The 14,442-nt window shown below is 42.7% G+C and overlaps 1 protein-coding gene across 1 annotated transcript in view; it reads left to right on the forward strand.

Annotated features, from left to right (window-relative positions):
• Window positions 1–14,442, forward strand: part of TkR86C (Tachykinin-like receptor at 86C) — a 471,986-nt gene that overhangs the window by 262,391 nt on the left and 195,153 nt on the right. The window contains exon 5 of the mRNA XM_065220371.1: window positions 2,048–2,128. Within this exon, the coding sequence (XP_065076443.1) occupies window positions 2,048–2,128 (81 nt within the window). The remainder of the gene's footprint in view (window positions 1–2,047; window positions 2,129–14,442) is intronic.

A 14,442-nucleotide genomic window follows, 5' to 3' on the forward strand; every position in this document is an offset into this window, starting at 1 on the left:
GGATTAATCGTTCCGAAAATGACACTTTCTACTTTAAAAAAAACTCACTTTTCGATCAATTTACCGGGAACTATGCCAGGAGTCACTTAGTGAGAAAAAACTGATAATTTATATCAAGCGAATACCGAGAAAACTTCCAAAACAACGGAGCGCGAAACAAGTCGACCGTACTTCTTGCTAGGACGCAGTCGATGATGAAGTTAATAAATGTTAAGGGAAGTTTCATGAGGAAAATTGCGGTGCTTCAGGATAGATCAAAGAACATCAAGGCAGTTCCATTATATTCAGGAAAGTTGTGGGATGTTTCTAAGAAGTTCCGATAAACTCAGGGAAGTCTACACACTTAGATTTTTTTTCCGAGATGGGCACCACCGAGCAGCTCGGCATTTTATTTTGCTGGATCCCAGCTAACAAACATAAAATTTGCTGAGTCTCGGCAAGTTTTTCACTGAGATCCAGCAAAATAAAATGCCGAGCTGCTTGGTGGTGTCCATCTTGGCAAAAAATTCCAAGTGTGTAGAGAACAAGTTCATAAATCTTCAAGGAAGCACCGAAAACATCAGAAAAGTGGTGGTTGGTGTCAGCTGTCTTTAAGAAAAATTGTTGTTGTTCTAACGTCAAATTTTATGGTGAGCTAATAGCAGACAAGTGTATCCCTTTAATTAGATGGATTATAAGGGTGGGTACAAAATTACAATTAGGGGTTTTCCTTTGAAGAGGCCCACTTATGAAAATCAGTGAGTAACCAGTTCTAAATTTATCATTACAGCACTGAAGAAGAGTCAGATCTCACCATAGGTGTATAAGTTCAAGATTTTATAAATCAATATCGACCGTGTTTCATTTGCTTGAATGGGAATGATAACTGCTATTGCTCATAACCCCGTTTTCACGCGTTCGGGCAATCCATAGCCGAAAGCAATACTCTGCAGTGCGCCATAACCAAGAAGGACTAAATTTCGATTTAGCATGGAAAGCAATGAGCATGCCATAAACAAATCCATCGGTTTTTGAATCTACCTCTTCTCCAATTCAATGCCAATATGTGTGTTCCCGTACTTGCTGTTTTCCTTTTGCTGTAAGTTGATGTAAGAAAATTATACAGGAATCTCCGATTTGCGCGATCGGTGGTGCCGTCTATCCACCGCCATTTCACAGCAATCTTTCGACCAATTGACGGCACTACCTACCATGCAAAGCGGGCATTCCTGTATTATTTTCTTATTGCAAATTACAGAAAAAGCAAGTACTGGAATAAACCTAATTTCTCTCACTTTCCCTAACGAACGACGCAATACGCAACAGGAAACATATTCCTGGAACGCATTTAAAGAACATAACAACTTGATCTGGATCCATGGTTTTCCCAGTGTTCCGTATTGATGCATGAATGCAAATGATGTGATTGTACTCCGGGTATATTTCGAAATATCATCCGTCGAACAGCCAGCAGCAAGAGCAGTAGGATAATATCATCGGTGGAAACACATGCTGGTTGGTATGTAGCATCCTGCACACACACACACACACACACACATGTAATTCAACACGGAAATCGTATCATCAAATACCGTGCATCGTTTATCCGTGGCATTGTTCGCCATTTCTCGGTTGTTAAAATTGAGCTGCTTTCCGGGTTTCAACAACTGCAGACAAACGGCAGGTTAGGTACTTGTTGAACTTCGAATCCGTCAGTAAAGGTATTTTCCCATCGAGCTCGACTTTCCGGCTTACGACAACATTACGAGTCAACAACACCGGCTTCAAAAACTAACGGAACGGAGCAGCAGCTCCGGTCCAGGATACACATGAATTAGTTTTAAATTTCGTTTCCCCCCGAATATCTGTGGAAACCCTGTGGAAATTTCCTTTCGTTGTTTTTGTTTTTGGTGCCTTCTAAAAGGGTAATTGAATAACCTACTTACTTTTCTTTGCTAACAACGACCGGTAATGACAAACCAACCATAGCTTTGATCTTGCATAATAGTACTCTTAATAAACATTCTTCCTCTTACTTTCCCTTCTCTTCCACTTGGACGTTGCATAGATACCACAACGGGAACACTAGGACTGTTTGCTATATGCTCTGGCCGGATGGACGCTACCCGACGTCGATGGCAGATTACATGTAAGTATATGCAAACTCGGAAGCCCGGCGGACTCTATTTTGGCACAAACACTGAAGGGTGGTTCTTTGAAGATTGGTTGGAACTGAATGAGATTATGATGTTTCGTCATATGAAATAAGGAATGGAATTCCGGTCAATGAGGCATCCGGGTGCTTGAAATGGGACGGTATTTCGAAGTACCGAAATCTTTTGCCCGGATAGACGCTAAAGATTCTCAGCTCTACCATCTATATGAGACTAGCAAATTTGCGCTTCTCTCCACTAGATGATACACTGGTAAAAATATTTTTTTGATATATTAAACTGCTGTCAAATTTATTTGCTGACGCGTTTTCCTGATTGTTTCAAGGTAAGTTTTACATCCAGAATACCAAATCAGTTCCATGGCAACAATTTTCGCTGGAAATATTTGCCAAGCAAAGTCCTTATTTAAATAAGTTACTCATAATTTTGCATTCCTTTGCCCACAAAAATTTCCCATCTCAGTCCAACAGCAGGCAACGATCTCGCTCCCATTAGTACAATAATGTTCTCCTGGAAAAGTGGATTCATCTTTCCACATAGTCACATCATCGACCAAGTATCAGTTCATAGAAGAGGCCTTCCGTCAACAAACAACTGAACCGGAAAAAAGTGTCTCATCTCTCCCAAGAAGCCATAAATCATCTCGGGAAGTCCAAATCACAGAGGGAGGGGGGGGGGGGGTGCGGGCAGAGCATGGCTCGAAATGACGACGGTCATCATTCTTCATTTCACCACCCCGGCCGGACCAGATCATATCTGAACGCTTGGGACACTAACATTTCATAAAGGAGGCGTTCCACGCCAAATGACGAATCGAAAAAACTCAACCGTATTCGATTTGCATGAAACTTTGCATAACTGTTTGTTATGGGCAATGATTCACATATTTGCCCAAATTTGGCCATTTTGGATTTCGTAAAATTTTCAGTTTTTACAATTTAAAAAAATGTATCAAGGAAACGGCAATTCTGATCGAAATTACATTTGTAGGGAAAAATCACGTTTTTCTGGGTGATGATTTTAGTAATTTCAAGTTAAAATAAAAAAAAAACGGAAATATCTCAAAATGTCAAATTTTTTTTAAATTTCTTTTTGTAGTTTATACTAATACTTATACAGAGTTAAAGTGTCCATGGTTTTGAATATTTCAAAAGTTTGCACTGTTTTTTATTGAAAACAAAATTGTAAAAAAATGGCGTTCATTTTGAGATTTTCGGGCTGATTTTTATTTTACTTATAAAAGATAAACAGTTTTTGTTTATTTTTCCTTTGTTTCTAATAATTATTTAAAAAAGTTCAAGAACACTGTTTGGAAAATTTTACAAGATCCAAAATGGCCGAATTTTAGTAAAAATTTGAATCAATGCCCATAACAAATAATTACGCAACGTTTCGTACAAATCCGTGAAGGTCGATTCATTTTTTTTGCTACTTTGCCTGGAACTGCTCAAAGGAAGTTTCACTTCAATGAACTGTTAGACGGATGTTATCTCCACTTTAGATGATTAATATCATTGCTATCGCTGCACGGAGGTTCGGCTTGGATTTGTTTCTTCGTTCACGGATGGATGACTACCTGGATTTGAGGGAATCGCGGAACTGACCGGGGAAGTGGAGATTGGAAATAATAAGCAAGATGTACACCTATTCTGTGACCTGAATAAAGGCATACCTACCTTACCACTCAAGTCGAGTCGTTACTTAGAACCATTTTAATTGAGCTGTCGTCTAACATTCTTACAAAATGCATAGCACCCCGTAGTTGCTCAATTTTCACGGTTGGTGGTACTTCCAACAGTTGATGCAATTCACGATTTATCCACCTCCTCCATGTTCCGTCTTCCATCTGCACTCCATCTTCCATTCAAAAACACCGTACCCTTGGTTGGTCATCTACGAGCATATTCCAAGTCTCGATGCCGTAGGATGTAGTGGGCCGTTTCAGATAGATTTCTCGCGTCACTTTTCAAATAGACCAATGTAACAACCACTATTTTGCGAAAATCGAAGTTGAAGTTTGACAGATTATTATTTTAACTGGTTAGAAACAATACATTTTGCAATACTATTTTTAATGTAATCAGTGAATAATAACGTTGAAAATTCAGTGGAAACGGTAAAATCACAATTTTACATAGAATGCCATGCTACAATATAGAAAAAAAAACCACATAGGACGTTTTGACTAAAGGGTGTCCACGATGAAATTGCCACACACAAAATTGATTCGAAAAATTCGAGTTTTCATCCGATTGCCATCAAATTTTCAGGGATTGAGAAATAACTATTAAACTTCATTTTACCATTTTACTCGTATTTTATTTACAGTCCATACGCAAATGCCCGCACCTTGGCCTTAACCCCGGCCATAAGATTCTGCACAACCTGTGAATCAACCGTTTTTTGCATGTAAACCCATACTTTCTTCAGTGCCTCGACTGTCTTCACTACCTTAGGTCGTTTAAGAAGGTGCTGCTTCATAATCGCCCAGTACTTCTCGATGGGGTGGAGCTCCGGAGTGTTGGGAGGGTTGAACATTTTCGGCACGAAATTACCCTTATTGTCCGCATACCACTTCAGCACGTCCTTGGAGTAGTGGCATGAGGCCAAATCCGGCCAGAAGATTGTTGGGACGTTGTGGGCCTTCAGGAGAGGAAGCAGCCGCTTCTGGACGCACTCTTTTATGTACACTTGTCCGTTCATCGTGTCCTGGGTCACGAAAGGTGCACTCCGCTTCCCGCACGTGCAGATGGCTTGCCAAACCAGGAATTTCTTCGCAAATTTGGACATTTTCTGAGTGCGGACATGCTCCGGAACGCTGAACTTATCCTTGGCCGTGAAAAACAGGTTGCCGGGGATCTGTTTGAAGTCGGCCTTCACATATGTTTCGTCGTCCATGATGCAGCATTCAACTTTCGTCAGCATGTTGAGGTACAACTTCCTGGCACGGGTTTTGGCGGACTTGTTCTGCTTCTCGTCGCGATTAGGGGCCTTTTGTACCTTGAACGTTCGAAGCCCAGCCTTAGTTTTGGCCTTCTGGACAAAACTTCGGCTTAGGTGCAGCTTCTTAGCCACATCCCTAACGGAGGCGTTCGGATTTCGGTTGAAGGCCCCAACTACGCGGTTGTGATTTTTGGTGTTGTACGGAATACTTTTTCCTTCACTTCTGGGGTTCCGATCGGTGGTCAACCGTTCCTCGAACCGCTTAATCACTCGCGACACCGTGGAATTCGCGATTCCCAACGTTTTAGCGATGGAACGATGCGAGAGATCCTTGCTCTCGTGATGAATGCGCAAGATTTTATCACGCACGAGCTGTTCTTTCGACTCCATTTCCGCGAGTTTTGATCACAGGACTTTAAAACTTGCAGGATGTAAATAATGCACTATGAACTAAATCCACCCAAATTTTCATTAAATTCTACCCAACGGTTAAAAAGTTAGAGCAATTTCATAGTGTGGCAATTTCATCGTGGACACCCTTTAGTTAAGCATGTTACATTGGACGATTTTTCTCAATGACATAATCAATGATTGTTACATTGGACGTTTTGTCTACGATGATACTAGATTCCTTTTCAAAGATTTCAGAGAAGAGTACTTAACTTTAGATTGGCCCCGCCTTTAGAAAATGAGCACCAATCATATTGGGCAGTCCGAATGACCGAAGTAACAATCGTGTACCCATCATTTCAAACTGTACATTTGACAATTTTGACCTATGATTATCTTAAATAAATGAAAGTAAATTTGGATGGGTGTTTTTGTATCACATACAATGATATGAGAACAATAGTTTGAATCGCTTAACTCGATTTGTTTATATTTGTTACTTAGGACCTTTTTAAAAGTCAGGCAAGATTTGACTCTATATTTTCAACTTAAAAGTTTCTCCCGTTGGATCTCGCGTCGAGCCAGCCCACTAGCAGCTCACTTCTCTCTAACCCCTCTCTCTCTCTCTCTCTCTCTCATTCTTTCATCTCTCCTATTCTCGCTCCTATTGCTCTGAAACAGGTGGGGTACTCCCTGCCCAGCACTAATAAGACCCCCTCCACACTGCCTCATGGTCGGCATACGCAATTGAATATCGCGGCCAAGAAAACACTCAAATATCTTACACACACAACAAACTCAAAACCGTATTTTTTGCAGGTAACTTTACCTTCACACTTTCTTCACTTTGTTCAAGATTAACGGAAAACAAATCAAAGAAAAAACTACAAGGGACAGCCCTATGGGGTTGTTCGCAATGGGGACGTAGGAAATACGTGTTCTTATATAATAAATATAATTTGTTAACTGCAGCAAGAGCTTGGGTTTTGTGTAGGAATGGGAATTTGAGCGGGGTTATCTCTGTTTATACTCTTTAGTATGACGCGCTTGACATAGATGGCCCATAGCGACTCACGAAGAGCTTCTGATTCCGATCAATATCTGTGCGGCTTCTTTCACCTTCTATGGATGCTCATGTGGGCTGCATCTCGCTGCTTGCAGGCAGCCTTTCGTTGTGTACTGGAGAACACCACACTCACCACGCGGTGATTGAATAAACACCGTTTAGTAAGACCAGATGGAATTCAAATTTGAAATCTGTGTTAGAGAAATCGCTTTTCGCAGACTAGCGTGAGGTGATAATTTGAACTATTATAGCAACAGTTACACATTCGTGCAATTTTCAATTGTGACATTTTGAAAAATGATCAAGTCTTAAATTTAACAGATGCGTAGAAATATTTCTGATCGATTGGTGATAAAATTATTGAAATTGGTCCAGGGGCAGCTGAGTTATCAACGTTCAAAATCTTTTATAATTTTGTTACATGTTCCATTTTCGGTTTTCACAAATTGTACCTCCATATAGAAATCAAAGACGTAGTCCTACGTCAAAAAAAAACGATTTAAATTGGATAGAGGACAAAAGGCCGAATGACAAAATGTCGAATGTACAAAAGGTCGAATAGACGAAAAGTCGCATGGACCAAAGGTCGATTTAAATTTACAGGGACAAAAGGTTGAATGAATAAAAGGTCGAATTAGATTTACAGGGAAAACAGATCGAATGAACAAAAGGTCGAACGGACAAATGGTTTGATGAAATTTAAAGAGACATAAGGTCGAAATGAACAAAAGGTCAAATCAAGGGGTTGGTCACTCTACACAGTGTGCCAAAATCAAACTTGGGCACACCCGGGTGCAATCATTGGCGCTGTTTGGCACTCATGGTTTCAATTTTTATGATCTTTAAAGTTACTGGCATCACTGAACTTTTTCTACGCCTGCGCAGTGTGCATGTGTCAAAATTTGTTATAGAGATTGCTAAAGTGTGATAGTGTCAGTGATTTGTTTTCATCGGGAAAATTTCCGCTATGATTTTTTTCCCGATGAAAACATTTTACGTATACGTATACGTTACGTAGTGTGCCTACGATAAACGTCAGCAATCTCTATTTTCAAAACAACCGTGAATCTCCACCAAGTCTCGCCATGGATTCTCAAAATCGTTACACCCATGACGGCAGTCGCATACACATTTCCTCCCAGACGAAGAAGAGCTGACAGCGGTATCTTGACCTGACCGAGGTTTCCGGCCATGGCTACAGGAACTAGCGATGCAGCTCCCATGGCTGCAGCTGCTTCCAATGTTGCTGCAGGTCCGTCTTTTTTTTTACGGAATTTAGAGGAGACGGACCAGCAGCAGCAGCAGCAGCAGCATTGGAAGCAGCCGTGGCCGACACTGGAAATCTCGGGCCGGTCACAACAAGCGGTGCTTGAGTTTTAATCGGAAAGACAACAACCAAAAAGCACCACGAAACACCTATCACCTACACACGCGTCTCCGTGTTGCTCCTAAAAGTTTCGTTAATTTGCCTAGTTTCTCCGTCCGGTCGCGACTTAATCTACTGAAAACGGGTAGCACACGTTTCGGTGAATCCGACGAACCTAAAATTAGGTTAATTGTTGAATCTCTTCCCGGTCGCGTCTCGGTCGGCGCGAGGAAGTTTTTAACCTTCCAACCGCCATCTTTAAACTCAACATACGTAGCAAGATAGCCACCGCCGGGGCATTTTGCTGTACGACGTTAAGAAACTGCGGCCACCGTCGGGGCTCCCAACTTTCCAGGCTGGTTCTGCCACCATCGGGGCACCCAGATGCTAAACGAAAATTCATGAGAACGCAAACTCATCCAGAAGAGCGCGAAGCAAAGCTACCATCGTCGGGGCACCTTGCTGTTTCGTAGTTAGGGAATTGCGGTCACCGCCGGGGCCCCTAACTGACTGCTGCTGGTTGAATCATGCCTCCGCCGGGGCTCCCAGCTTATCTGTGACTTCCTAGTGACTGTTTTCTCTGTGAACATTGCCTTATTTTCGGCGAAAAACTCTTTTGTGACTTGCTGCTCCAATGCAGCACTAATATGTGAACTCCGTTGAAGTCGTCGTTTGGTAGTGCTAATATCATCATGAGTGACGAAGATATCTGTGGTAGTTGTGGCCGTGAAAATCCACCCACGAGCAAAAAGATAAAAGGAAAGGCGAAGCAAGGAAGCAAGAAAACGGAGAACATCAGTTGGATAAGCTATGACAGTTGCCTGAAATGGTTTCACACAACTTGCGTCCTAATCAGCGATCTAGTTTCACCTGAACTCAAAAGCTTCTGGTATTTCTGTGAGACTTGCAGCATGCGAGGAAACCTAATCCCTAAGCAACAACAGCAGCAACAGGATTCGACACCAGCACCGGACAATGACGCTCACGAACGTCTGGTGAAGCTAATCGAAGAACTGTCGGCAGAAATGCTCAAGCTGCGTGAGGAGGTGGAAGTTTCACGGTCCTGGTGTAACAAGCAAGTTGAACGACCGGCAGTCTGCACAAACCAAGTTTCTCGAAACCATCGAACAGAAGATCGAAGCGATTGAATCGGGAGCAAAGCTTGCTGTCGTATCCTCGCAAAATGTCAACAGTTACAGAGTCGCTGTTTACAAAGTTCCCTACCGAGCCGATGAGAACCTCGGAGCCATTGTGAGGAGAATTTTCGACTTCCTAGGTGTGCCTCACATCATGGCGAATGTTGTCAGGTATTTTCGTCTACCAGTTAGATCTTCAAAATGGTCGGATCGTTCGCTCACACCCACAATTGTCATCGTGTTCGACGGAAACGAAGCCAGGAAATGGAACTCATGGAACTCACTGGCTCGACAACAGAAGGTGAAAATTCATCGCTGTTCTTCGACGCACAGTCCTCAGTTTCTTCGCTAACTGCACTACCATTTCGACGACTTTAATTCCACCAGATGACTATCACCCAAAACAACTTCGTATAGGACATCTCAACGTTCGCAGTCTCGAACGACATATTGATGGTGTCAAGTTAATGCTCGACCGGTACCAATACCATTTCTTCTGCGTAACTGAGACTAAACTGAGACAATCCTCACCGGCTGGATCTGTTCGGATTCCCGCCTACAACTTTACTAAGCATTCGCTTTCGTCCGGACGTGGTAGGAGTACCAAGACGTGTGGAGGGGCAGGAATTTATGCTAAGAAGGGTATCAAGGCGGTGCCGATTTTGAAATCAACTTTCGGCCCAACCATTGCTATCAACCAACGGCTTGAATTTCTGGCCATCCAAGCTAGGTTTGGCGATACCAACGCGTGCATCGTCGTGGTATACAACCCCTCTGGTTGCAACGCACTTTTTGCCCAACAATATGAAAAGCTTCTACTCGATCTGCTGGAACACCATTTTGACAGGATCTTCCTGGTTGGTGACTACAATATCAACGTCACCGCGAGTCAACCCACTGCGAACCTACTTGCTTTGAGACGGATTCACACCACCTTCAATCTTACGGTGCTACCCACGTCGGCCACCCGGATCACTGAACACAGCTCTACTAAATACCATTGATCTAATGGTAACCGATCACCCATTGTTCATCAAAAAATCCAAAGCTGTAAACGCGAACTCCATTTCCGATCACGAAGCTGTGTATCTGATCGCTGACGTGCGCATACCTGAAGCTCCACCTCGTCGTATGAAAGTACGGAATCTCGGTAGGATAGATCCCCTACGGCTGCAAGCTGATTTCCAGGCAAAGGACCTACAGCACAGCTACCAAGAAGAAGGCTTCGACATCAAAACACAATTTCTCACTAGCTAACTTTATTCGCTTTTGAACCAGCATGCTCCGGAGCGGCTAATTAGTGTTCGTGACAAACGCACGCCATGGATAACGAACGATTTCCAAGCTGCAATCACCTTACGGGACCTAGCCTATTCTCTCTATGTGCGAAATCCGAATCGTGTCAGAGGAGATGCTCAATGGCGAGACTACATCTCCAAAAAAAATAGGGCCGGCACCCTAATTGGTGCTGCTAAGAAAAGGTATGCTGATTCGCAGTTTGGCATGGATCTTCCTGCTAAGCAGCTGTGGTGCAACCTGAGGAGAGAGGGCATACATAACAATGCAAAGAAGAATGCGGCCATGCAGGAATTTGATGCTGACCGACTAAATCAGTTCTTTGCTGAAGGCCATCACATGTTACAGCATAAGGCTGTACCTTCGCAAGCGAACGCAGAATCCGATCGACCACCCGCAAATGTGGCCGACGGCCAATTCCAGTTAAGACGCACTAACGTCAACGAAGTCACCAGGAAAATTTACGAGATTGGGACCAACGCGAAAGGGACGGATGAAATCCCCATCTCATTCATCAAGCTGTTCTGCCCGTTTATCCTCCCCCTTCTGACTCACCTGTTCAATGCGATTATCGATGCTCAAACTTTCCCCTCCGTCTGGAAAAAGGCCATCGTTACCCCGATACCGAAATCATCGAACCCTACTTCACCGAAGGACTTCAGGCCCATTAGTGTCCTACCTGCGGTGTCTAAGGTACTGGAGAAGATTATACTGTCGCAAATAACGGATCATCTCGATGTATCCACACCCGCTCTTTTTGCCAAACACCAGTTAGGATACAGGAAAACCACAGTACCACGACTGCTCTAGTCAAAGTTGATCACGATATCCTCAACAACTTTGACGATAACAGGTGCACAGTAATGGTTATTGTCGACTTTTCATTGGCATTCAACTGTGTCAGACATGGTCTACTTGAAACGAAGCTGAGGAGGGAATTCGGGTTTTCAAACTCCGCGTGTAATTTGATTTCATCTTTCCTGGCGCAGCGAAGCCAGGTTGTAGACCTGGGTGGTACTCCCTCGAATCCCCGGAATCTCACCGACGGTACGCCACAAGGATCCTGTCTGAGCGCCCTGCTGTTAAGCCTATACATCAGCAGCCTGCCTGGTGTGCTAAAATCGGAGTATCACCTCTATGCGGACGACCTCCAAATCTACATATTAGGCCCCGCAAGCGAAATTAACAGGCTCGTCGAAGCAATCAACCAGGATCTCCTCGCTATCGAACGTTGGGCCACTGAGAATCGTCTGTTACCCAACCCAAAGAAGACGCAAGCTATAGTCTTTTGTAGAGATGGGGCCATAATCCCTCAAAATGACATCCGCTTCTGTGTTGAAACCATTACTTTGTCGAATAAAGTTACCAACCTTGGTCTCATTATGGACTCTAACCTAAAATGGACCGGCCAGATAAACGAAGTCACCAAAAAGATCTACAATACTCTTCGTACGTTCAGGCGCTTCCGTGGAGTGCTTTCCAGACAGATTCGTATGAAGCTCGTCCAAGCTGTGGTGATGCCGGTCTTCACATACTGCGACGTCGTGTACTACCCAGGACTGTCCACCGCGCTCAAGGCTCAGTTGCATCGATGCTTCAAGTCGTCGGTGAGGTTCGTGTATGGAATCCGAGGGCGTGACACCACCAGAGAAGTGCGACACACCATACTCGGATGCGATCTGCCGGAAAACTACCACCGTCGTATCTGCTGCTTCATGTACGGGGCCTACCATCCCAAGTAACATTGCAAGCTTTAAAGAGGTTTTATAGCATTCTACAAACCTAAATCGCAGTCTACAGAACCCTCATAAAACCAAAATTGTTACTTGGGATGGAAGCCTCCCAGAGTACATCACGCAGTACACATCTAAAGGTCGGTTAACTAATGATTGACGTTCGTTGTGCGGGGTTGGTCTTCCGCCGAAGATGGAAGGATCGTGTAGCAACGGAGCTCTTCCGTTGCAGGCATCCTTGGAGACAGATGCATCCAGTGTGTAGTCCCAACTGGAGTCCGTGTCGTTGAAACATTGAAAAACAAAACAAAAACAAGAGCTGTTAGAATACTGGGTTGCCAAACAAGGCATTATTCACAAGCAAACAAAAGTCAGTTCAATGACTTCTTGGCACTGCCGGTACAGCTGCGGCACACTAAGGTACACTGAGAAAAATGTTGGCGCAAAATAAGTGCGTAGAGTGACCACCCCTTGGGTCAAATGGACAAAAATGGAAATGGACTGAAGGTCGAAATGGACAAAAGGTCGAAATGGACAAAAGGTCGAAATGGACAAAAGGTCGAATGAAATTAAAAGGGACAAAATGTCGAATGCTCAAAAGGTTGAAATTGACAGAAGGTCGTAAAATATCAAAAGATCAAACTACTATTGAGTGGATCAATTCAAAAATAGATTAAAAGGTCGGATAGGGAATTTGCTCAGTAAAGCAAGTTAATCATGTTTAATTCTATAATTAATTCTATTCTGAACTTAACTCCTTCTTTAAAAGTTCGAATTAATGGATGCATTAGTTTGAATCCCCCAAGAAAAAAGCATAAGCAGTTGTTTGGCAGATATAAGGTATTGCACACTCCAACTGGAAATATCCGAAACTCATTTCTCTCAGTTGGAGTTAACTCCTTCTTTGTAACACGAGTAGTTCTTTGGCAGAGAGGTACCGTTGTTTGCGGATAGAGTTTTAGCCGGCATTCTGTTTTCTGGACACCTTGATACCTAGTTTGTGGTGATAAAGGCCCCATTTGCGGTCAGCATGGTTACTACCGAAGATCAGGCGCAGATCAGATCATAATCTACTGCTCGAAACTTCTACTGATTTCGTCATTTTGTCCATTCGACCATTCCCAAGTAATAATTTTGCTTTTATGTGGGTTCTGCAGAGCATGATTTAGACTTGTAGAATGCTTTAAAACCTCGATAAAACTAGTAATGTTTGTCTATTCGACCTTGTGTTCATTCGACTTTTAATCTTTCGACCATTTGTCAGAGATTCGTGTTTAAATGAAAACTTACTAGTAGGGTTAACTATTCCATTTCCGGCCTATTAAGCACAACCCGCACTTAGTCTTTCTTAATCTATCGTAGTTTAGCACCAAACGGGATGTTATTATTATTGATGGCTTCCAAATTTATTTACCTTTCCGTACGTACCGTAAGATTTGATAAAGAGAAACCAATTGTTGAGATATTGTTAAAATTCAAGAAGCAGCCAAACTCGGCCTAACGGATTGAAACGCCATTGAAACGCCAATGAATTCACTTCGGCCTATCAGATGAAGATTAATATTGATTGGGTCAGAACGCTTCATTTGTATTTGAGAATATTCATATCACGCGTTCTCATTGATTTCGTTCGGTAGCATTTGAACTAAAGTGTCGTACCAAACACATAATTTACCTGTTAACGCCGAAATTATTGATTTATTTGATGTTTTCTGCTTGATAGGCCCAAAATGGGCGATTAGGCCGAAGTAGTTCTCTACCCTATCTATTTTTTTTTATCAAATTCTCCGCGATGAACAACCGTTTGCCAGCCTTAAATACAACCAATTATGTTTTGTTTTTACCATACTTGGAATCGGATCCACCAACTTCCGATGTTGTCGTGATTGGAAGTTATTATTAACATTTTTGTGGGAATGCAAATCTAGCCGGGGCAACAAATTCTTCCAAGATTCATAAGATTTGATCAAGATTCAAAGCACTCCACCAGTCCGACAAACAATAAATAAATAGGGGAAATGGCTCTAATGTTGGTCTATGGATCTAAGATTGGGCCCATCGCTTAAAGTCTGCTATTTATCAATTTTATCTAGATGAACGCGTCATTGGGACGGTAGTAATGGATATTTTTGGTCGCTATTGGAAATTTAGTCGATTGCTGAATTTATGTATGGGCCCAAATTAGGGGCATTTAGGCCGACATTACATCAATTTCCCCTACAATGTTAAATTTGGAATGAAGCAATTCTTATTCAAATTTTCATTCGCATTCGTTCCGGCTATTCTACCCAATTCCATCTCAATTCTGCTCAAATCAATAAAGATGCGCTACCTACCTATGGGATGAGGAAAGAGTGGG

The sequence above is a fragment of the Ochlerotatus camptorhynchus genome, unplaced genomic scaffold, assembly GCF_037179485.1.
Source record: "Ochlerotatus camptorhynchus isolate MF236.1 unplaced genomic scaffold, CSIRO-AGI_Acam_v1.1 ptg000010l, whole genome shotgun sequence".
Classification (NCBI taxonomy): domain Eukaryota; kingdom Metazoa; phylum Arthropoda; class Insecta; order Diptera; family Culicidae; genus Ochlerotatus; species Ochlerotatus camptorhynchus.